Source organism: Zosterops lateralis (assembly GCF_965231275.1).
Source record: "Zosterops lateralis genome assembly, chromosome: 4".
NCBI lineage: Eukaryota > Metazoa > Chordata > Aves > Passeriformes > Zosteropidae > Zosterops > Zosterops lateralis.
Genome location: NC_139765.1, coordinates 71,550,597 through 71,575,205, shown reverse-complemented (window position 1 = coordinate 71,575,205; position 24,609 = coordinate 71,550,597). Strand labels below are relative to the sequence as shown.

General features: G+C 46.6%; 1 protein-coding gene across 1 annotated transcript in view; it reads left to right on the top strand.

Annotated features, from left to right (window-relative positions):
• Positions 1–24,609, top strand: part of PLXNA4 (plexin A4) — a 421,348-nt gene that overhangs the window by 188,533 nt on the left and 208,206 nt on the right. Inside the window, exon 3 of the mRNA XM_083858928.1 lies at positions 9,292–9,423. Coding sequence (XP_083715054.1) covers positions 9,292–9,423 — 132 coding nt within the window. The remainder of the gene's footprint in view (positions 1–9,291; positions 9,424–24,609) is intronic.

Sequence of the window (24,609 nt, the reverse complement as noted above, 5' to 3'; positions counted from 1 at the left end):
CTTTTTATCACCAATCAGATTGGTCTGTGTAGAATAGTATATAAGGGAGACACATCCCAAAAATAAAGGAATCATTTTCAGCCTTCTGAAGTCAGAGTCTTGTGTTGTTGTGGTGTACAACAGCATCAGTAATTATCAATTTTTATGGTGCTGGGAGAAGCAGTCAGAAATTCACTGTGTTAGGTGATGTCCAAGCCCAGAATGAAGGGCTTTGGACAGAAGGTTGGTCTTTTACTTTGTCTAATTTAATTAATAATTCCATTGCAGCCAGGAGTATCTCTTGCCATAAATGTTAGTGGGGATCCACAGTGGGATGGGACAGCAGCCCTGTGCTGCGGAAAAAAGGGGATCTCTGTCATCTAAGAATTTGTCTTTGGGCTTGAAGGACCCTCTGGCCCAAAGCAGGCAGCTTGAAGCTGACAAAGGGTAGATTGAGATTGGATATTAAGGAGAAATTCTTCCTTTTGAGGATGATGAGTCCCTGGCACAGGTTTTCCAGAGAAGCTGTGGCTGCCCCTGGATCCCTGGAAGTGTCCCAGGTTGGACGGGGTTTAGAGCAAGTTGGGATAGCGGAAGGTGTCTTTGCCCATGGCAGGGAGTTGGAACGAGATGAATTTTAAGATCCCTTCCAAGCCAAACCACTCTATGATTCCACGATTCCAGTGGATCCCACTGTAGCCCTGGTTTGTGCCTGACATTTTTTGGTTTCTGAAATTCCTTTCCCAGGGAATTTTCTGTAAAAAAGAGACATGTTTTGGTAAGGGCAAAAAAATGTTTACATATTTCCCCTAGGAGGGGCTTCTTCTTGATGTCCCTCTGGTCTGACCAATGTGATTGAAGAGGTTTGTCTTCCAATTGGTCTGTGTAGAATAGTATAAAAAGGGACACATTCCCAAGAACAAAAGAAAAGGAAACTTTTCAGCCTTCTGAAGTCAGACTCTTTGTGTCATTGTGGTGTAAAACAGTGTCATCCCACTGTGCTGGATCTGTGTGAGACAATGACCCACCATGAAACCGGAACAGTTGTGTGAGGGCACAGTGGCCCATGTGTCTCCAAAAAACAAAGCAGATGCCCATGGACATCTTGTCTCATGTTTCTCTTGGACCTCCTGAAGCAGGAGCCCTGCTCTGCCCCTCAGTGCAGTGCTGGCTCTGCAGGGGTGATCTCTCCTATCCAGCAGCCAGGCACAGCTGTGCTTGACCCAATTTTCCAGGATTACACGAGAGGTCACTGGGTGACTCCTGTGCAGGGATTAAACTCTGTGGCCCTGCCCAGTGAAGCCCCCGTGTCCCCTGCCAGGCCAAGGGTGTGCAGGGTGGGGATTACATTGCAGATGATCAGGATTAGCCAGCAGTTATTCCAGGAAAAGCTGTCTTCTTCAAAACCCTGTATTGCTGCTGGGAGAAAAGGCCCTGGGAACTGGAGAAGTGAGGGAAAACCATTCTCCCTGGCTGTTGCTGTGCTGTAGGTATAGCAAATAAAGCCTCGTTTGCTGGCGACAAGATTTGTTTGGTGAGATTGGATTTGATGATTTTGGAGGTCTTTTCCAACCTTAATGATCCTGTGACTCTGTCACTTGAGACCTCCTGGACAAAAGAAACAGAAACCAGGAGCCTGATGGGATTGCAAGGCCAACCTGCTTTGCTGTCCCTTTTTGTTTTGTGATGTGCACTCAGGTGCACCTACATTTTGGGAGAGTGACTTTTACACGGGTGATAGAGAAAGGACAAAGAGGAACCCCTTTAAACTAAAAGAGGAGAGATTTAAATTAGGTATTAGAAAGAAATCCTTCCCTGTGAGGGTGGGGAGGCTCTGGTCAGATTCCCAGAGAAGATTTAGCTGCCCCTGGATCCCTGGAAATGTCCCAGATTGGAAGGGGTTTGGAGCAACTTGAGATAGTGGAAGGTGTCCCTGCTCATGGCGGGGAGTTGGAATGAAATGAGTTTTAAGATCCCTTCCCACCCAAACCATTCTATGATTCCACAACTCTCCAGATCAGCTCTCACCTCTGCTCAGAGTGGCTCCTGTCATGACAATTTGGGTTCTGCACAGCACTGAGAGCATCAGTTTCAAGAACACTGTGAACACCTGGTTTTCCAGGCTCCCACCCTCCATATGGCTGGAGGTGCTCTGAGATCTGTGTTTGGATGGGCTGGCATTGTCCAGGCAAACAGCACTTTAAAACATGTGTACAGGAGAAGAGGGAGAGCTGCTGCTGGCTGCTGATTTAGGCAGGAGTTAAGGATAATATCATCCCTTGCTTTTTCAATTAGCGTTTGTAAAGGCCTTTAGGATGGGTGGGTAGACAGGGCTGTGGAAATGCCATGTTTTATTAGGAATTGATCTCCTGTTAATAGGCTTTAGGCAAATTAGAACAGATTATTTCACTGGAAAATGGAGGGAAATGGGCAGAACATGGAGTGTCACTGGCCCCTTCCCTGTCTTTGCTGAGATCAATAGAGCTCCATCATGCAATCCCCAAATCAATGGGAAAGCAGGAATAGGTGATCATCAGGAGGGTCTGACATGAGATCACACACTGCCTGCTGTGTCCTTTCTCCCTCTCCGTGCCAGGAACAGCAGCCAGCACTCCTGGCATCCTCTGGGGAACATTAGGTTCATAAAACAGGGAGGAACAGCTATTGGAAAAGCAATGAAGTATTAGTGGCCCCTGTGCAGTCGTAAGGCTCTGGCTGGGCCTTTCTCAGAGCAGCCAGGATTGATGTGCTGGGCTCCAGGGCTGCTTGGGTATCCTGGAAATGGTGTTTGCAGATCCTTAATCCAATAGTGAGAAATGATGATGGTGATTTCAGTAAGGCGCCCTGCGAGAAGGAGAGGCAGGGACAGCAAAGGAAGGATTCCTCAGGGAATCCCTATCCCTGCTTCTTGCTTTCCCTGCCCAAAACATTTTCCCTACTTTCTGAGGCAGTACCACAGTCATGGTTGCTCCCTCGCACCCAGGCACCCTGATTCCATGACCTGAAGTATTTTCCCTTTGAAATCCACCCTTGCAATCTTCCTAGCAGCCAATTAATCCCCTCCCTTGGGAACTGGGGGCAATTTCATGGCCAAAATAAGCCACCAGCATGACTCAAGCGAGAGCTGCCGGAGCAGGAGATGATGAATTCCCTGCAACTTCATCAGCCCAGGGGCTGCTGACGCTGCACAAAAAGCAGAGTGGTGGGGAGGGATGGCTTGGCTTGAGCGTGCCATGGTTCACCAAGCTCCTCTTCTGCTTAGTTATTCATTTAATTATTGGTAATGACTCTCATCCACCCAGCGTCTGCTCCTGCTGCCCGCCTGGCCAGTCATGGTGATCCTGCTCCCCACCATGCTCCCAGCAGCCCTGGATGCTTTTCAAGTGCTTTGTACAGAGATATTAATTGTAGGGGACTTTATTTTAACTCTGATGGGCCAGGAATGATGCTCTTGGGCCGGAGGTGATGGTTTTAGAGGAGTAGGAAACAGCTGAGCCCAGTTGGCACAGTGGAAATTATGCATTTTTTTATTATTTTGCTGCCTGAGAACAGTCCAAGCTGCTTGGACAAATAAAATAGAAGTGTGGTTGTAGCAGGAGATTTGGTTAGGAGTGTGTTTCTGAAGTGAGTCTGAAGATAAGTTTGAAAGCACATTTTTCATTAGATCAGCCTCCAAACCCCATCCAACCTGGCCTTGAACACTTCCAAGGATAGGGCATAAAAAAACCTCCCTGAACAACATGTCCAGAGCCTTTTCCTTGAATAAACCAAAACTGGACGATGTTAACCTGCTCCAAACACTGATTCAGTCTACGGGATCAGGCTTTGATGGGCCTGGAGTAAAACTCCTGAAGTCCATCTGTGTGGATGGATTTAGCAGGAAATGTCATTTTATAGGAAAGAATAGAGGTGCTAGCAGAGGTATGTGGCCCTCTCTGGAAAGCAAGTGTTTCTGTCACTCTGCTGAGCTTAAAGATATTTTCTTTTTTACCATAACCATGATTTATCTTCCAGCAAAGGCACCAAGCACTTGCTGCCATCAATTCCTTTTGTCCTCCAATCCCACTGCTCTTGCCTTGACAATTTTGAGTCCATCCCCATGATTTGGAGAGGATTATAACATCCCTCCCTTTGATAACTGTGTGATACCAACCTCTGTGTCCCTCTTAGAAGTGTGACTGAGGCATTTGCCACCAACTTGCTGGAGGAAGCTGTCCTGGAGCATCAGCCTCCCGTGGATCCCTCAGCAGCTGGGGAGGCCCAGATAAGGCTGAAAAGCAGTGATGGAAGGTATCTTTTACCTTCTTTCATCTACCAGACCCATGGGCTGCTTGCCAGCATGCCTGTGGGTCTAGCCATGGCCAGGGTGGGAGCTCAGAGAAGGCCAGAGCCTGTGTCTTTAAAGATTAATGGCGTTATTTGCTCATTAAGGAGATCGTTTTTGAAGTCAGCCCTAGCCAGAACATTCGAGTGCAAGCATCTGTTTGCTACTGGGAGAGGATATTTATTGTCTGATACTTCAATGGATGTAAATAAACAGGCAGCTCTAGATAATGTTCAGACAAACAAACAAACAGCTGCCAGAATGGGTCCCTTGGTAGTTGACCTTCGGGAAGCATCATGCTGATGTTTTAATAGCAGCAGGCTCTGCCCAGAGAGTGAAGCCTTCCAGGAAGGAGAAGGATTAATGTGCAGCCTGACAGTGCTGGGCCCTGGGAGCTCCCACATGTGTTGGGTTAGAGGACAAGGGGGCTGAGATGAGCACTAGGGGGGTCTAAGGGGTGTGTGTGTCTCCAGGACAGACATTCAGGAAGTGGGAACAGGTGGATGATCCTGTTGTGGAGGTGATGGCTGTGTTTGTGGACTGGGGGTTGTGGTGGGGTGAGCATTTTGAGACTCACACTGGAGCCTCCTCTGTCACTTGGGTTAGGAGTGTGTTTCTGAAGTGAGTCTGAAGATAAGTTTGAAAGGACATTTTGCATTAGATCAGGCTCTAAACCCCATCCAACCTGGCCATGAATACTTCCAAGGATAGGGAATAAAAACCCTCTGGGTTTTGGTGGACTGAGCATTTTGAGACTCATATATGGTCCTGGAGCCCCCTCTGTCACTTGTTTCCCTCTCTTTTGCTTTGCAGAGGAGCTCACGGTTCACAGGCAGCTCCCAGAGGTAATCCTGACTGGACTCTTAGTCAGGTTCTCATCCCACAGCTCCCAAAAAAACATTTTGAATATAGGAATGCTCATCATTCAGTCAGTAGAAAATTATCCATGCCAGCACCCCAGCTCCAGGTGGGGCTTGTGGCTGATGCCAGCAGAGAAGAGCAGGAACAGAGGGAATGGGTGGTGCATTCTTCAAATTCCCTGCAGCTGGAAACTTGGGGAGCTTTCCAAGCAGAGATTGTTTCTGTGTCCCTGACTCTAGCAGTGATCACCTGCAGGCTTTGATGAGAATCTTCCCATTTTTCCTTCACAGACTCTTCTTTGAATTTTTTCATCAGCCTAAGTGCCCTGGTGCTAGCAGGAGCCTTGGAGCCAGGAATAAATCTCTAAGAGAAAGTAAAATTGTGTTGTTTAATGCCCAGGACTGTGAAGAATGTGCAGGGAAGGTGGAGATCCTCAGGACTCTGGGGTCCAACATAAGAAAGACAGGGTTTAAGATGAGTGAAGGGATGGTTGGAGTCAAGGGCTGGACTTCTGGCTGCATTCTCCAATAATCACCTCACAAGCTTTGCAGAGTGGGTAGATGTCTGCCAGATTTTCTGGCCTTTTTCTGAATTTTCCTTCTTATTAGCTACTGGATTTAACTACAGAGAGAGAGATTTCTGCACTTAGAGCTGTTGGGGTGTGTGAGCACACACGTGTGTGTTTGCACATGTGGTGCAAGGAGCCCTGTCCCTCCTTCCCTCCCTCCTCCCCCTCTGCAAAATAATGACTTTTCAGGCTATTAGGCCAGCAATAGCTGTTAAATCACTTCCGAGCAGCTCTGTATTCCTGGTGTGAAGCCTCTGCAATCTTTTACCTGCACCAAATGCACAGGGGAGATCCCTGGGGGCTGTGCCTCCTGTCTCCATGGTTTGTTAACTCCAGCCTGCTGTTCCTCCAGCCTGCCTCTTCCATCTCCCAGCTCTTTCCCCTCTAATGGGGCCTGGCAGAGGCTGAGGACAGTGACTGAGCCCTGGGGTGATAATTGGCTGCTTACATATCTGGTAGCCTGCAGATCTGACCCCGGTGGTGCTGGAAAATCAAGGTCAAAGCAGCCAAGACATGAGGTTTGTTTAGCACAGGGATCAGCAGAGAAGTGAGGATGCTGTGATGGGAATGAGAAGCCACAAGGGACTGGGGAGAGGCAGAGTGGAGGCAGCAGACAAAGCTTCCTGACTGCTCCCTGAGAGAGAGAACTTGGAGCTGGAAAGCCTCAGTGGGGAAGAGAAAAGACTCCTGCTGTGGGGTTGTTGATGTGCTCAGGGCAGAGCCCAAACAGGGAGTCTCCAGTGCTCCTCAGCCTGCAGCCCTTCCTGCCTCCTTCTCTTCCCCTGACTGTCTTGGGGGGAATGACTCAGCCCAAGCCTGTTGGGCATCTTTGCCCTTGACCTCGTGGGTGATTTACATCAGGGTCCACTTCCAAGATGGAAAACTCAGAGGAGCTGAATTTCCCTGTGAGGAACTATGGACATGAGTGAGCTCCTTGCTCCCAGGCAGCCAGACCTGGTGGGAGTCAGGGGTGTTCAGTGCTGGGCTTCAAACCCCGAATTCTTTGTGTGTCAGTGTTGGACTTTAGGCCTTGAATTGTTTGTGTTCCAGGGATACTTAGTGCTGGGCTTCAATCCCTGAATTCTTCATGTTTCAGGGATACGCAGTGCTGGGCTTCAGATCCCAAATTCTTCGTGTTTCAGAGATCTTTAGTGCTGGGCTTTAGGCCCTGAATTCTTTGTGTGTCAGGGATGTTCAGTGCTGGGTTTCAGTCCCTGAATTCTTTGTGTGTCAGGGATGTTCAGGGATGTTCAGTGCTGGGCTTTGGGCCCTGAATTCTTTGTGTGTCAGGGATGTTCAGTTCTGGGTTTCAGTCCCTGAATTCTTTGTGTTTCAGAGAGTGCTGGGCTTCAGCCCCTGAATTCTTCATGTTTCAGGGATGTTCAGTGCTAGGCTTCAGTCCCTGACCCTTGGTGCATCAGGGATGCTCAGTGCTGGGGTTCAGACTCCGAATTCTTTGTGTGTCAGGGATGTTCAGTTCTGGGTTTCTGGCCCTGAATTCTTTGTGTGTCAGGGATGTTCAGTTCTGGGTTTCAGTCCCTGACCCCTTGGTGCATCAGGGATGCTCAGTGCTGGGCTTTGGGCCCTGAATTCTTTGTGTGTCAGGGATGTTCAGTGCTGGGTTTCAGTCCCTGACCCCTTGGTGCATCAGGGATGTTCAGTGCTGGGCTGCAGGCCCTGACCTCTGTGTGTGCTGATGTTGGACGTATGTTTCTGCCATCAGCAGCTCCATCAAGGTGACAAATTAACTGCAAATCCTCCCGTGTCATCGGAGCAGCCCAACAGCCAAGGCTCCCTGCAGGTGCTCCCACTTCTGTGGAGTCTGATGGATAACACGGAGGATCTGAGCATCCCTGAGCACCCTCCACACCCTTTGCTGGCACAGAGAGCCCCTCTAGCTCCTTTCTGCTTCATTTTCCTTATCTTTCCTGCGGAAATAATTTTCCTTTGTTGTGCCACAGCAGGTGAGCACATCAAGGAAAGACAAGGATAACAATCTGTATATCGTTGCTGTCCTTTACTCATAGAGACTTTCCAGACCCTTTATCATTCCCTCCCTTCCCTTCTCTTTGACTTTCCAATACAGAAGATGATTCAGGCTCAGTTCCTTGGCTGAGAGGTTGGCACAGAAGGAACAAGCTCAAGGACTGTGCCAGGGAACAGTGGAAACAGGTCTTGACACCATAAGTTCTCCACAGCTTGTTGTTTCCTTTGGATGGGAAAAGTGCTTTTTGCTCAGCTCTCCAACTGCAGACTGGCAATCTTTGGTCAGGAAGGAATGGAGATTATAACATGGGGCATGATGAAGATCTCCTACAACTTTGTTTCTTCTAGGGAAAGGTACTGTGGTGTTTGTGTTGCTGTAGGATAGAACATTTTCAGCAAGTGAAAGGCAGCACATGGGAAACAGAGGGAGATAAGGAATTTGGATGCAGCTCTGAAACATGACTTTGGGGTTTGGCTGCTGCACAGGGCATCACAAGATTCAGGAGAACTCCTGAGAATAGCTATTTTATCATGACTCGTTCCATATTGAAAGGGATTGCAAACCTTCTCCAGCTGCTTCTGAGCCCAAACTCTAGAAATTGTTTTTTAAGCAGGTAAAGAAAAATCTGTTGTTTTCTGCATTTTCTTCTGCACCGCTGGATCATTGTCAGGGACAGACTGGGACTGTGTGTCTTGTTCCTCCTCATAATCCCAGTTATTGATGTCCCTAAGTGACACCCTGTTATGAGATGTGTCTGGAATCATAAGGTGCCACATTGGTGCAGGGCTGATTTCAATACCTGATATGTGCAATCAGCAAGAGAAATAGTCGGTGTTGGCACTGAACACTCCGCAATAATAAATTGCCCCGTGGAACATTAGCAATAAGAGCAATAATATTATCAGAGTGGCGTTCTGAGTGAGTCAGTCCTGCAGATTTGTGTGGTTTTTTATCTCCTGCTCATCGCCGCCACAGATCCTTCCCTCATTGGCATCATTTTAAGCGTGGTAGATTTGTCCAGGCGGTGACAGGAGCACAGTGACAGTGCCAGATAAAAAAAGCCAGCATTGTTCTTACAGTGCTCTTGTGTTGATGGGAGCAGCAGAAGTGATGAAATTTGCTTTATCCTGTTGGTGAGGAGACTGGGAAAAAGTTCACTTTTTGTTGACAAGTGGTTGTTGTCCAAAAGACCTGGGTTGCAATATACACAATAATTGGGCCACAATAATCTTCTCCAATGATTATTTTGTATATATATGATAAATAGATATATATTACTATGAAGGTGGTGAGAGAGAAGGTTTCCCAGAGAAGGGAAACTGGGACTCCCAGGGAAGCCCAGACTGTGGCTGCCCCTGGATCCCTGGAAAAGTCCAAGGCCAGGTTGGACAGGGCTTGGAGCACCTTGGGATAATGGAAGTTGTCCCTGCCCGTGGCAGGGGATTTGGAATTGAGATGGTCTTCAAGATTCCTTTCAACACAAAATCACTCTGTGCTTCTGTAGCTATTTGTTTCCAGTGGAAGGAGGGAAAATCCTCACGTTCTCCCTCTGCTTTTGTCGTTGCTGCCCAGATCCGTGTGGATGGCACCACCAAGAACACGCTGGAGTACGAGATCGTGCAGGTGGTGGACACTGGCCCCATCCTCAGGGACATGGCCTTCTCCATGGACCATGAACACCTCTACATCATGTCTGAGAAGCAGGTAAGGACCTCCAGCAGCCCGTGCTGCTTCATAAACCTTTTAGCTCCATCCTGCTGTGGACTTCAGGGCTGCTCAGGAATTCAGGCAGTGACCACAGCTCCTACAAGGATGTGCTCTGTTGTCAGCCTCAGGAATTTTATGCTCATAAACCTGTGGCATTTATGTACTTTTGCAATATTGAGGGGCTTGTGGCACAGGAATCACCCCCAGAGTGGCTTTGTCCTGCTGGGTGCAGGAAAAGGAGTTGCTGCTGCATTGTTCTCCACCCAAACTGTGGCTGCATCTGCCACAGACACAGGAAGGTGCAGCACTGGATGGTTTGGCTCTAACTGGAGTTTTTGGAGAGACTGGAGCCTCTTTGGGACACAGTGGGGAATAGTGTGGAAGCTGTTTAGTGCAGGCCAGGTTTAGTGTGGTGCTCCTGTTGTGTTATCAGTGTTAAGATTGAAAATGCTGGCAGGCAGATTCCAGGGAAAGACCAATCCTGGTATTCAGCACAGAATCCTGGCTGATTTCAGTGGAATTCTGGGCCTTGGGAAGTTTGCTGCTTGGGGTGGGGGGGTAGGAGGAGGAACTACTTTTACATGAAAAATGCACTGTCTGTACTTAGTCCTGTGGGTGTGCAGGATTACTTGAGCTGTCATACCTGGCTGACTCACAGATGCTCATGAGGAGCTTTGAATCCACAGAAAGAATGGGAGCAATGAGGGATTGTGGTGGGGTGATGGGAGTTGCCCTGTGGTGCCACTTCAATGCAGGCCACCAGCCTGAGTGGGACATGTTCACACATACATGTCCAATGATTTATTAAACAAGTGTTGCTGGTTATATTTTTTAATCTAATAGTGTCATTTCTTCTGCCTGCATCACTTAAAATAAAGTGTTTTGTGATGTGTCCAACCATTTCCCTCTACTGTGGATATTTATACCTAAAATTTGATGTGGGGAGAGAAGCAACTCTGTAAATTCCTCCTGATTTAAGAGGCTGAGAGATACCATAACTCAGGAGGAAGGGCAGGATGACAGAGCTGGGATTCCTTCTCATCTGCTCCATGCTGGACAAGGAGGAGATTTCACTTCCAGTCCTGATGTGAAAACAGTTCCAGTCACTTTTTGGGGTGGGGTGAGAAGCTGGAGGCAGATGATGCCAGAACTCCTGCAAGACTTTGAGCCTGACACCATTCCTTTTCCTCATCCTTTTACTCTCTGGGTCCTTTATTTTTCCTTCTCCATAGAATGCGGCTCCTTGAGGGTGAAAGCTCTGGAGTAGAACAGTGAATACACCAATAACCAACCCACTGTTTTCAGGTTTGCTCAGTGTCCTTTTTGTGCAGACTCATTTGAGCTCACCCCAGACACCACTGCTGCCTTTGCACAGCCCTGCAGATTTACAGAGACTCCCAGGAGCTGTCTCAAACCTCTGGGGGAAAGGTTCATTCCCTCACTTCCTTAAAACATGAAATCTGGAACAAAAGGAACAATTAGTTTTTTCCTCCAGAGACTTCCAAAAAACTTATTCTTGCTACCTGCAGTTCCCTGACTTTTACAGCATGAGCAGATTCATTTTGTGCTTGGCTGTTCCAAAGCAGAAGTGGAAAGTGATGTTTTTTAGGACCCCAAGCCCTGTGGAGAGCTCTGAGCCCCCTGTGATTTATCAATCATCTCCTCCCACCCATCTCTGACGCCCATGGGTGTCTCTGTGAGAGAGGCTGGTGAAAAAGGCAGGGACTGTTGTTATTTCAAATCTGATGTGAGCCTGTGAAACACTCAGCACTGCATCAGCCTTTGCCCAAATCTGATTTTATATCTGAGGCGGGCGATGTGAGTGACAGTGCTGTCACTACCTGTGTGCTCATGACAGAACACACTTCAATGCTGGGATAAATTAATATTTGTAGAGCCCCAGTGAGTGGGTGCAGGGGTTTGCCTGTGCTGGAGGCAGGATTATGAACAGGCTGCCCTTGGGGAGCAAATATCCCACCCACTCTACAAGCTGTGTGTGGGTCTTTTATAAAAGGGTGAAGATCTGACTTATCAGAGGTTTTCAGTGCCCAGAGTGATATTGGGAGATCTGTGGAGATGAGGGACAGGGGGGTGATGACTTAACCTGACCTTTTTAAAGATAGACAGGCACCAGGGCTTGTGCCATCCCTGGGGAAGGAGGAGGTTTCTGGGCTCAGCCCTGTCTGTACCCCAGAGATAAGAGTGGTTCTGTTATTATCTCTGTGGTTATTAAAAGCTGTTCTCATAGAATCACAGAATCATTAAGGTTGAAAAAGGCCTCTAAGATCATCAAGTCCAACCTTTGACCAAAGACTCCTGTGTTTACTAACCCATGTAATGGAGCACCACTTCTACTTGTGTTTTGAACACTTCTGGGGATGGTGACCCCACCACTGCCCTGGGCAGCCTCTTCCAGTGCTTGGCCACTCTTTCACTGATTAAATTTTTCCTAATATCCAAGCTGAGCCTCCCCTGAGGCCATTTGCTCTTGTCCTGTCAGGGGTTTCCTGGGAGAAGACACAGATCCCTACCTTCCAAAAACCTCTTTTCAGGGAGTTGTGAAGAGCAATGAAGCCCCCACTGATCCTCCTTTTCTCCAGGCTAAACACCTCCAGCTCTCTCAGCCACTCCTCACTGGACTTGTGTTCCAAACCTTGTGGTTTTTCCAACTTGGCTCCACTTCTTACCAGCCCCTGACAAGAATGGAAGCCCCAGTGATAAAGCCAATTTCTCCAGCTTGTACCAGTCTTACCACAGCTCTGAGAATCCCAGCAAGGCACCCTTTAAATTGGAACACCTAAAAAGAGCTGTCACTGTAAATCTGGATACAAGGGACATCTTTCTCATGCTGCCAAAACAATCCCCTGGTCTTTTTGAGGTCAACTTCTTTGTGGGAGCGTTTTCCCCAGTGAACTTGGAGAGTCCTTGGTTTGCACATGGGGGTTTTCCTCTGGAGCTGAAATCCCTGGGCTCCAAGGGAGATGGAACCCAGCTCATCCTCCCTTGCAAGTCTTCCTTTGCAGCTCCTCTGGACACTGAGAAGTGACAAGAAGAACTTGCCCACTCAGTCAGACGTGCAACACTCCAAGGAACAGAATGCAACAGCTTTTCACAATTATCTAGAAATACAGATTTCATATGGACAGTGATTGAAAGAGGGAGAGGAGATTTGTCACTGAAACCCAGAGACAGATCATGCAAAGGTCCCATCATTTTCCAGAGATGTGGACATCTCTGTGTTTTAGGTGTGAATGTGTTTCAAGTCCCTGTTGATAGGGCAGGGAAGGGTTGGTGCACACATGGGACCTGTCAGGATTGATCAGGAGATCATCCCTTTAACTCCAGCCTTCACAAACACTCTGAGGGAGCTACAATAACTATCCCAGCTTGCTCCAAGCCCTATCCAGCCTGACCTTGGACTTCCCAGGGTTGGGGCAGCCACAGCTTCTCTTGGCAGCCTGTGGCAGTGCTCATCATCCTCACAGCCAAGAATTTCCTCCTAATATCCCATTTAAACCTGCTCACTTTGAAGCCATTCTCCCCATGCCCTGTAAACAGCCCCTCTCCACACTTCTTATGTCAGTGCATTGGAGGTTGGGACTGTTTCTTTCTCCTTTTTCTGTTTCTGGTGTGCAGAGGAACCCTGTGCCTCACATGCTGATCTCAGGGGATGAGGAGCAGATGGGAAATGCCTGTGATTCCTTGGGTCTCCCTCCCTCACCTAATCATCTCTGAATTTCTTTCTCTTCCTGGCTATGGAACCCCCTGGAACTCTTTGCAGGGTTGGAGATAATTCTTCCACCCATTTCTCATTCTCCCTGCCTCTCTCTCTGATCCTTTGCAGCCCTTTTCCTCTCATTTCCAGGCTCCTGCATTCCTGGCATCCCTGTGTCTTTGCTCTCTGCTCTCCCAGCTGTCTCCACACCTCTGACTGACCATGTCTCCTTGTCTCCTCACTGCTCCAATGTTCACACAGAGCCCATCTCTGCAATCCAGGAGGTGCAGGATGCTCATTCTCCTGTCCCACCTTTGGAATAACATTTGGAAGGTCACCTCCATCACCCCCTAAATAACTCTGTTTCAGCATGTTGGGCTCGTGGGTCTCTCCCAGCATTTTGCAAAGCTGATGCAACACATGGAAGCAACTCCAAGGCAGGAATCTCAGCCCTTCCTTTTGATGCAGAGGGATCAAAGGGAAGAGCTGGAGGAAATGACCTTATAGGCTCAAAATCCAGAAGGTAAAGGGTAAGAGGTGTCAACTTCATATTATTTAAATCTCAAGATTTTGAGCTTCCTCTTACTTTTGGTTTAGCGAAGGTTAGAGGAGACTATTCTGCAACCAGATTTTGAACAACTTTGTTACTTATGAGCAACTTTACCCATCCCTGGACAGGTTGGATGGGGCTTGGAGCAATCTGGGATAGTGGAAAGTGTCCCTGCCCATGGCAGAGGTGAAGTGAGACACTCTTTATTGTCCCTTATAAAATCATCCTGCAATTCTGTGTTCACCTCAGGGAAGAAGATTTGCTGTCCCTCTCCATGCAGTCAGGTTTGTTCTCTGGGTCAGCTTCACACTCCGGTGGCAAGTTGTGCTTTTCCCCCTGTAAATTAGCAGAGAGTCACCCACAATCTGTGAATAAATCACATCTGTGCAGTGCTATCATTCCCTAAAACCATTACAGTGTGTCGGAGGTGAGGCTGGTAGGGTCAGGCGTAGCAGAAGCAGATGGGTTATTTTGGAGGCTCTTTTAAACTTCGCCAGCGAAATATCAAATAAATATGTACTTCAACCAAAGCGTGGCAGAAAGCACATTTGGTAAAAATTAAGTAACTGTACTGCAAATCATGTTGACAGGGTCTTTTTGGCCTTTTTCTGTCTGTTTCTCATTAAAATGGGGAAGGCTTGTACCTATTTGTCTCCCGAGATTTATTCTTCTCCCCTCTACCGCTGAGTCATTATCAGCAGCAGAATTATTGTTTGCAAATTAGCTGCCAAAGAGGAGGGGGGGTGTCTGGCCAGTTTACTTCTGGTTTCATGACCACTGATTAAAAATCTTGTCTGCTGCTTATGTTATCGTATCAATTAGTTAAAGCAATCATTAATAACTTCGCTTAATTATGACTTAATTTCTTCAAATGTGGTCTTTGCACAAGATATCAAGAGGCATTAACTCCTGGTTTGGAGTGGCTGTTTCCAGGGGATTGTCAGTTTGACAGAAACACTGGCTCAAGATCACAAGTTTTAAAAATATCTCAAGAGTTTTTGGTGGGTTTTTTTTTCTTTCTTTTAATTTGCATTTGTTTGTTTGTGAGCCATCAGGTTGTCTGCAGACCACGTTTTTCATCATTGTGCCCAAACTAGAAAATGCAGGAAGATCTTGTTTGAAAACAGAAAGCTGAGATTATCTAATAGGTGTGACTTTTTGACCCAGGGATTTAAATGCAGAAGAGGCACCCAGAAACTGTAAATTTTGCTGCTGTTGTTTCAGATTTCTATTACTCTGCTGTCTTGGAGTTTTGATTTAGAAGGGGCTGTGAAAGATGACCACTGAAAGATCACCTCTTCTCTTTGGAGGTGGTCAGGTCTTCTGCAGGACTTCACTACTCAACTTCTGGAAGGATATTGGTATTAATCCTCTTCCTTGGATTAATTATCAGGCAGTTAGGAAGAAAGTTTTGGCTGGGAGGGTGGTGAGGGCCTGGAACAGGGTGCCCAGAGAAGCTGTGGCTGCCCCTGGATCCCTGGAAATGTCCAAGACCAGGTTGGATGAGGCTTGGAGCAGCCTGGGTCAGTGAAAGGTGTCCCTGCCCATTGCAGAGGTGGAACTGAATGATTTTTAAGGTCCCTTCCAACCCCAACCACTCCATGATTCCATAACTGGCTGTTCCTAAACCAGCCTGACATCTCACATAAGACCAGGGCCACCAGAGCTTCGAAGACTCCCAAAACGTGGTTGAATTCATTGATTTTGCAAAAATATCTCTCATTCTTCTCCCTCTAAATCCTCCAAAGAAGAGGATCTCCAAAACTCCCATCTCCTTGCCAGTTGTCCTGCTCTTGGACAGTCCTGCAGAAAATTGATAGGGAAGAGCAGTTCCTAGAGTTCACTCAATCCCTGTCCAGCAACGAGTGTAATCCCAGTTGGCAGCAAAGGCAACTTTTTGTTCTCTTTGATTGTTCTTTGCTGCCCCTGGAATTCTCCTCGTTACCCTCAGTGATATCAGAGGCTGAACTCCAGCTCTCCCTCACATTTGCTTTCACCTAATTAAGGGCCTGTTAAATAAGGTCAGATGCCCTCTGAGAAACGTCTGAATGGATGGAAAATCCCGCATGGATGCTCAGCTGAGGATGGAAGAGACATCCTGTGTGTGAGTGCCTCTGTTTCTCAGCCAAGAATGATAAAAGTGATTTGGCCCACTGGCAAAACGGCAGCACATTGTGCTGCTGACTCTTTAGAAATTGTTCTTTATCAGCAAAAAAGGCGAATTATTGCAAAAAAAAAAATCATAATTTAGCTTGATTTTAACTCATTTGCTGCTTTCATGTGGGTGTTTTGGAGTGAGCTGGGATAATTCAGAGAGTAGGGAGTCTCTTAACCTCCTGCTGGGTTGGTTGTGTGTGTTCCGGAAGGGATGTGAAGAACTGAGAAAGCTGAGCTGAGCAAGGAGAGGAACAGATTCAAGGTCTTGGAGGTGTCCCAAATGTTCATGGCAAGGGAAGAAATTCCTCTTGGGGCTGTCTCCATCCCATGAGATACACGGGCAGCTGGAATTCCAGCTCTCACTCCTCAGCCTTGGGCTTTTCACACTTGAATTAAGCTCTTTTTATGCTTTGGAAAAGCTTTCATGAGCCAGTTGATGCTGTATTGAAGTTCCTCACTTTGCCCTAAAACCAGGAGTATGCAAAGTGCACTGGAAAGGAGAAAAGGCTGGGAGACAGTCCAGGATTTTGGAGACCTTGGATTATTTCTTGCTTTCCTCACAGACTCCTGGCACTCTCAGACACACAACGTGATTTTTGGGGTGATCCTGTGCAGGCCAGGAGTTGGACTTGATAATCCTCCCAACCCAGGATATTCTAGGAATTTATGATTCAATGACATCAGCTGTGGGCAAACCTCTGTAACTCCATGTGCCCTGAAGGTACAGAAGGTATTTCCAAGGTCAGGACCTCTTTTGAAACCCTCTGTTGCACCTGCCACTGACTTGTGGAAAACTCAGCTGTCCTCCTGACCTGTGTAGATGTCCTGAAGAGAGCTGGAAAGAAAAATATCTTGATTCCCAAAGTTCAGAAGGATTTTTGTCACCATCAAATGTCCAGTCTGACCTTCACTGTATCAGAGAGGGAAATGCTCCTTCACAGAATAATTTGTAGCCACCCTGTCCTCTCAGAGACATGAGTGAAAGCTTCCTTGACCCAATATAGAGGAACCTTGACAAGCCCAAGCTGTGTGGAGAGGACCAGCAGGGAGAAGTTGTTCACTGAAAAGAAGGATTTCACACAAAATGCAGGTTGGGATCCCTTTGCCATGCCAGAACCATCCCTGCCAGGCCTGCCCCATCCCAGAGAAATCACCTCCCTGCAAGCACATTGCATTAATCACTGGGTCCAGCTGTGGGGGAGGATCTGCAGCTGCTGCAGGACTTTGAGTTTGTGGATCTGAGTCATGGACAGAGTCTAAACCCTGCCTGCTGGCAGGACATGAACTCCTGTAGCTCTGGGTCAGAGCACTGCTGGTGAAATTTTGCAGCTGATGAGCAGAGGGGCTGAGTGACACGCCCTTGGTTGTGCCTGTGACAGAGCAGAGCATCAGGGCTGAGTCTCTGAATCACCCCTGGGCCAGGATTGGGGTGCACTTAGTCCACATCAACACAATTTATTGCCTGTCACACTAAATGACCAATGTTCAGACATGGTGGTGGCACGTTTGGGCCTGAACCCTCCAGTTGTACCCTGCTCAAGGTGTTCAATATTTGAGGGTAGAACCACAGCTTTCCCCAGTGCCATCCGTGGATCTGCGTTTGGCTCGAGCTGCAGCCTGAACTAATGTCAGCATCCATCTCTCAGCCTGCCAAAATAAGCCATGTCCCCATGCCAGGATAGTTCCTCCACAGGCTGCTCAAAGGAGCAGCACAGGAGCTGAGGGATTCTCAGCAGGTTCTGAGGGTGCTGTGCTCTCTAGAGGATGGTTTAATTAATCTCTGGGATTCCTTACCTGAAGGTATTCATGTGGGGGACACGCCTGAAGGGCTTTTTGCCTGCTGTCAGGACATGAGGAATGGGATGAGTCATTCATTCTAACCAGGTCTCCTTCCTCCTGCACCGTGTTTTGGAGTTTTAATTGTTCCCTCTAGTTCATGGGCTTCTGCTGACAGCTCCCCCCCTGCCTCGCACAAGAGACAGAAAATAAGAAAGGGTGGAAAGAAAGGAGTGAGCAATGGGCAGAAATGCAGAAAGCACTTGCAGAGTCATTCCCTGGGTGAGGAGAGGCAGGGATAATCGATCCTGGGGAGCCATGGAGATGTCCCCTGGGGCACAGTGCTGCCCAGCACACGGCCTGGGGGTCACCTGGCACTATTGATCCTGGTGCTGTTCCTCTCTGGAGTCAAACACAGGCTGCTCAGTGCAGCTGCTGTGCTGTTGTGGGAGAAGGAAGGTGGATGTGTAGAGTTTAATGCATCCCTCTCATGTTTTAAACAATAAAAAACCCCCACTCCTGTCTCCCTGAGTTCTGTCAGACTGGTAGGTTGTGTTTTAAGCTAGGAATAGGTCAGAGTATTAAGGGCAGCTCAAGGAATTTAGCTGGAAATCTGAAAATCTCCCTCCTCCTCCCTTCCCCCAGCCCCTGACCCTGTCACAGCCCCAGAAGAAGGGGAGAAGAAAGAGGAAACCTAAGAAGCTGGTGATTACATGTGAAGCCTGGCAGATCTGTAATCCTGGACTCCATTAAACATCTGTCTGCTCCAATCTCCCTGACAGCCAGGTCTCCTCCTCTCACACAGATCCTGCATTTGCAGGTCATTGGAGGCACCAGTTGTTAATCACCATCCCCAGTTTTGGTGTCCCCCAGGCCAGCCTGGGCACCAGAGCTCTCAGGGAGGGGGAATTTGGGCAGGACAATGCCCAGGGCTCAGAGCTACATCCACACCTCTGGGCTTGGAGCTTTTCCATCTGACACATCCTTAAATGCTTTCCCAGATCGGTGCCCAGTGCCTGTCTGGGACCGTCCTCTTAATTATTGCATTTTTTAAAACATTCCTCCAAAGTTGTTTCCATTGCAGGCTCATGTGTCTTATTACTTTCTTTGAGGCAAATATTTGCTCTCTTGGGGTGTTTTCTTGCACTGTAAGTGAGCAGAGTTATCACATTCTAGTGCATTTTCTATTTTTTGTGTGATATCCCTGAACTCCTAAGCACACTCCATGTTAGTGGATTAATTGGAATTTCATTGTAAGACTCAGGGAGAATTTTATTTTTTTTCAGTGCTCCAGAGTTAGCTGTGTCTTCTGCACTCATGGCTTTGAGTCTTTCTTGCTGTAAGGCCCCTGCTAAATATCTTTCATCACTTTATATTACTTGATACAGTCATTATCATCATATATAGTAGGAATTGGGAAATGAAATCCATTCCAGAACCTGCCCTTGAAAGGCAAACTGGCTTTTATGTTCTTTTCTATTAAAAAAACCCTTTAAAGTCATGCTGTAATGTTATTTTCCCCCCTCTTTTTTTAACGGGGTTTGAGTTTTCTTCCCAGTTCTTGTGATTTTCCAGTTTGTGATTGGAGACAAGAATACTCAGCTACCCTGACAATTATTTTCTTGTTTCATTTCCTAACTGGATGAAGAAGTAATGGGAATCCTTGAGACCTAAATTTATCTGTCTTGCTTTGTTGCTTGTTTTTGGTTTTGTTTTTGTTTTCTTTTAGAAAGCTATTCAGAACCAGCAATCTGAGCACCCTGGTCAATACTCTGCTGTATTTTAGTTTGTAGCGTAAACTTGGCTTTCACTTGTGTTTGGGTGGTTGGGAAGATTTGAGGGGACAGAAAAATCCATGCAAAAAGTTGTGTGGATAAATCACTGGTCGTTTGCCTGCTCCCTCTGTGGATGTTGAAAAGGGAATTCCTCTGCTAAATGTCCCACATGTCATTGCCTGGATAAAAGCCATGTAAAGATTTTTTTGAAATAATGGGATTTTTTTGAAATAATGGTCCTTAAACTTTTAGTTTTACCTTCTCATCCCAATTGCAGCATTTCTAGGAATCCTTTCCCTTAATTCCTCCTGAATTCACCTTTTCCCCCTAATCCTGAGCTCCTACATAAATACCTGCTCTTGTGTCCCTCCTCTGAGAGTCTGGATCCACAGATGCCTTCGTGATGGATTTATAACTCACAAAGCCCTTTGGATTTCTCCAGGATGAAAGACAGTGTTTGTACAAGATCCCCCTGCCCTTATGACATAATTTGGGAAGCTTTCTCTGGAAGGAACCTCCCAAGCACTTGTGAGTTCATGTGTCAGCTTTTTCTGCCCCTGAGAGTGAAGGTAACCCATGTGTTCCCTCCAAGCATCACATCAGGAATGTGTTTTGATGGAATGTGGACTCCAGGGTGATTCACATAATTAATGTTGGATTCACGGAGCACTGGGAAGGAGGAGATGTTTGCACTGACCTGGGCTCCATCAGGACAAAGCTTCCTTTATTCCTACAAGTTATAGCCTTGTTTTTTTTTTTGTTTTTTTTTTTTTTTTTTTTTTTTTTTTTTTTTTGGTTAAATGCAATAAAACAGGGAACAGTTTCTGGCAGTGAAGCCAAATCCTGCCTTGTGCCTGTAGATCTCACCTTTCTTCCTTTCCCCTCCAAAAAAAAAGGATAACTCCATTCAAATTGATAGGGAATAAACTCAATCCATTCCTGGACACTGGGAGGTCTCTTCTTCCCCTCCAAGAACATTTTTTCCTCCTGAATCTTCCACCTCAGGCCATGAACTGGCAGCTCGGCCATTACAACCCACTTGGCAGTGACTGATTATGGGGATCCTCCTTTGCTGTGGAAAATGTGGAACTGATTGTCTGGGCGACCCCGCTTGACCTGGGGAATTCTGCATTTAACCTGGCTTTAGACATAATAAACTGGAGTAATTAGCAGAGAAATTCAGTGGTGACACGTCTAATTGATTGGAAATGCCAGTTCCCCCCGATGAGAGCAGAGCTGTGCTGGGCAGGGGTCACTGGGATGCTGTCAGGAGGCAGGGAAATGCAGGGAAAGGAATGTGGAGCCTGCTGCTGGAGGTTTGCTTTTCTTTGCAGCTGAGAAACGCTGCAGGTTTGCTTTTCTTTCCATCTAATGGCCTCGGTGAATACGCAATCCATCACTAATTACTGAGCCCTCCACTCAGCACTTTCCCAAGGTTGAGCTCACACCTCTGGGAAAATCCACCTCACTCTCTGCACAGTCCATCTCAGCCGTGGGCTTGCAAAGAGAAAAAAAACCACTTTTTTGTGTTGCTCGTCTGAAAATCCAGCAGTTTTGGGCCCCACCAAGGAGGCAAGGATGGGGCCTTTTTGGGAGAACATTTATTTCAGGTCATGGATTGATGATATCAATGTGGATCTGTGATATCCCTTTGCATTTCTGCCTCTAGGTTGATGTCAGTTGGAAAATAAAAGATTTAAATTAATTTCTCTTTAAGATTTGTGCTTAGAAGTGGGCATTTTGCTTTCCTGGTTGGTGGCAGGGCCTCAGCACTGTGTGTGTGCACCCCTTGTGTTAGTGTTGAAACACAAAATCACAGAATGATGTTAGTGTTGAAACATAAAATCACAGAATGATTATCTGCAGGTGCTTTTATTGAAGAGCTCTGGGAATCAGGGGTACAGGGTACAGACCCAAATCTGATCCAACATGGATTCAAGATGGACATGTTTTCATACCCTTTCATTAAACTCATATTGTTCTATTGTATACATTGACCTTATCCAAGCGTGAATCCTTGTAGTTTCCATCAAAGCCCCCCAAATATCATTTCTCACGATTCTTGTTTAAGGTAATAATCATATTCCATCACCAAACAATCATTAAAATTGACAATCATATCACTGATCACATCATGATGATGATGCAGGTGCAATTTCTTCTGTACATGATCTAGTATAAACAAAACCCAACCTTTGTTTCCAGGGTCTGTGTAGTTTTGGTTCCCTTTCCCAGAACCTTTTTTCCACCTCCCCTGAATCTATTGTATAAAATTCCCATGATTTTAAAAACATTTTAACCCCATGCTATCACTTGGACCAAGGTACCCTGTGGCACAGGACCAGGAATGGCCTGGGAGTGTCTCCCAGACAGTTTTGGACGTGGTTCAGGGATGACCACAGCCAGTGACAGTTCCTGAGAGGCATTTTGGCTGCAGTTTTGCAGGCTGAGGGAGCCAAATGAGGTGTAATCCTGAGGTGCTGCACTCACTGGCCTCAGGATCAGAGTGTGAGGCAGGCACATGAAACCTCTCAGTGCAGGCACAACTGTCCAGACTGGTAGAGGGTTGTGTGATTTGTGTAGGAGGGTTCAGAGTCTCTGCCACTCATTGTTGCCTTCCAGGGCTTAAAGAGAGCTGATAAAAAAAGAGGAAGAATATTATTTACGTGGACAGGTAGTGGTAGGACAAGGTGGAGGATGGTTTTAAACTAAAAAAAGGAGAGATTTAAATTAGATAATAGGAGGAGATTCTTCCCTGGGAGGGTGGGGAGGTCCTGGCACAGGATGCCCAGAGAAGCCTCTGAATCCCTGGAATGTTCAAGGTCAGGTTGGACAGGGCTTGGAGAACCCTGAGATAGTGGAAGGTGTCCTTGCCATGGCAGAGGTAGCACTGGATTGTCTTTAAGATCCCTTCCAACCCATTCCATGACTCTTCGATACTTCACAGGAAAGGAGCCATTGCAAGCTGTCAATAATTTAGTGTTTTTCGCTTGTGGTGCTAATTAAACATTTCAAATCTTGGTGAAGACTTTCTTATAAAGAGGAGTAGAAGAGAAGAGTGGGCACATGTTTGGGGAAAGCTGTGCAGCCCACTGGGGGAGCTGGCAGCAGTATATATCATATATTGATATGATATATCAACCATATCTTAGGGGAAAAGGTGAGAAAATAAAATTTTAGGGGTCATTGGCCTCTTTTATCTCATAACAAAGACACAGCCTCAGAGGTTACAACGTGTTGCAGTTGTTACACTATGAGGACTCTCCATTTGCTAAAGTTTTATTCTTCAAGGTCTGGTTTTCTTGAAGTGCACCCTCCTCCCATCAACAGGAACTTCTGGAAACCAATTCTGTGCTTCAGGGACACTTTCATATCCAGGATCAAAAAAAATAAAAATAAAATGGGAAAAGCAAATGCAGTGACACCACCATATGCACTGTAGCAAACTGTGGAGATTGTGGAGTCTCCAAGCAAACATTGGATGTGTAAACATCAGGATCAGCATTCCTTCACTGCAGACCCACTTATTGCCTTCCTGACGATTTATTTTCATTAATTTCCATAGCTAAACACACAAAAGTGCTTGTGGCAAACACTGTAGGCTCTCCCTGCTCCCACACAACTCAACATCCCCCCTTCCTCTTTCCCAGATTTTCTTTTTTCAGTTGACAACCAGTCCATCCTCTATTTTTTTCACATCCCAAAATTTGCAGGAACCTTTCCCCACTCTCCAGTGCTCTGACACTTTTGGGAGTGTTATTCTCTCTGCTTAGAGGAGCAGTGGTAACGGTGGAGATGCAAAAAGAACTTTTAAATACTGAAGTATTTGTGTTTGATGGGTATTTTTTGAGTTTGTGGCCTTTTGTTTGCCTCCTCCTGTGCTGTCTGGAAGGAAGGAGGATTCACACATGACAACTGCACTTTGGAGTAATTTTTTCTTTAAGCAAAGGGACCATTTGTAGGTTTAAGCATTGACAGTTTTACCTCAGGATCCTGGAAGAAGAGAAAAAGTATTTTTACTGGGCTGATGAAAAAAATGAAGTTTTTTTTTGCTCTGCTGGGTCAGGTCCTTGGAAATACCCTGGAAATTTCAGTGGGTCAATTCTATTATTCTTCTGCTTGCATTTGTTATTTATTTTCTGCCATCCTGACTCTCCAAGATATTAACATGGATTTTTTATTTTTTTTAATTTTGCCAAAAGTCATCCAGAATTTTGTGCTCCATTTGTGGAGACGAAAAAAAAAGCAGCTTTTTTCTGGCTCTATGATTTGCTCTTAGCCTGGGATGGTGCTTTTTTCTCCTGTTGATCATGAAAATAGTCATGTGGAACAGAGAAGTGCTGAAATTATTTATTTATTATTAAATATACACATAATATATATATTTGCAAGAGCATGTGGTGACAGGACAAAGGGGAATGGCTTCAAATTGACAGAGGACAGGATTGGATTGGATATTAAGAGGAAATTCCTGGCTGTGAGGGTGGTGAGGCCCTGGCACAAGATGCCCAGAGCAGCTGTGGTTGCTCCTGGATCCCTGGAAGTGTCCAAGGCCAGGTTGGATGGGGCTTGGAGAAACCTGGGATAGTGGAAGGTGTCCCTGCCCATGGCAGGAGGTGGAATAAGATGAACTTTAGGATTCCCTCCAACCCAAACCATTCTATGATATCTAAACAGATAATATTTATATATTATTGATGATTTCTTCAAAGATTTCATGGAAGACCACAGCATTTTCCTAACAAACTGCCCTCACCTTTGTGTGGGATTTGGAGCAGGCTGGGGGTGAATAAGGTTCTTTCCCCCACCACACAAGAAGTTTGTGGTGAGATGATGAGGAAGATGATGGACGAGTCCATCAGAAATAGAACAGAGTACCTGAACCTACTGCCCACGTGGAGATCTGCTCTGATGTTCATGCCAGCCTCGAGAGCAAGAGGAAAGTCAAGTCATAGAGCTATTGCCTGGCACTTTTACACATTTCCCCATCCAGCCCCAGCAGGATCACCTTATCTGCCAGGGCAGCATGGCTGGGCTGGAAGGCAGCCTGAGCCTGGCAGGGCACAGCACCATCCCACTAATGCATCTGCAAATGGGAGCCTGCCCAGGGGCTCTGGGGATAATGGAGTGGCTGGGCTAATAAAATTAGCCTGGCATTCACAGCCTGAGTGGGGAGGAGGAGAACTGTCCCTTTCACTCTTCCCAATCAT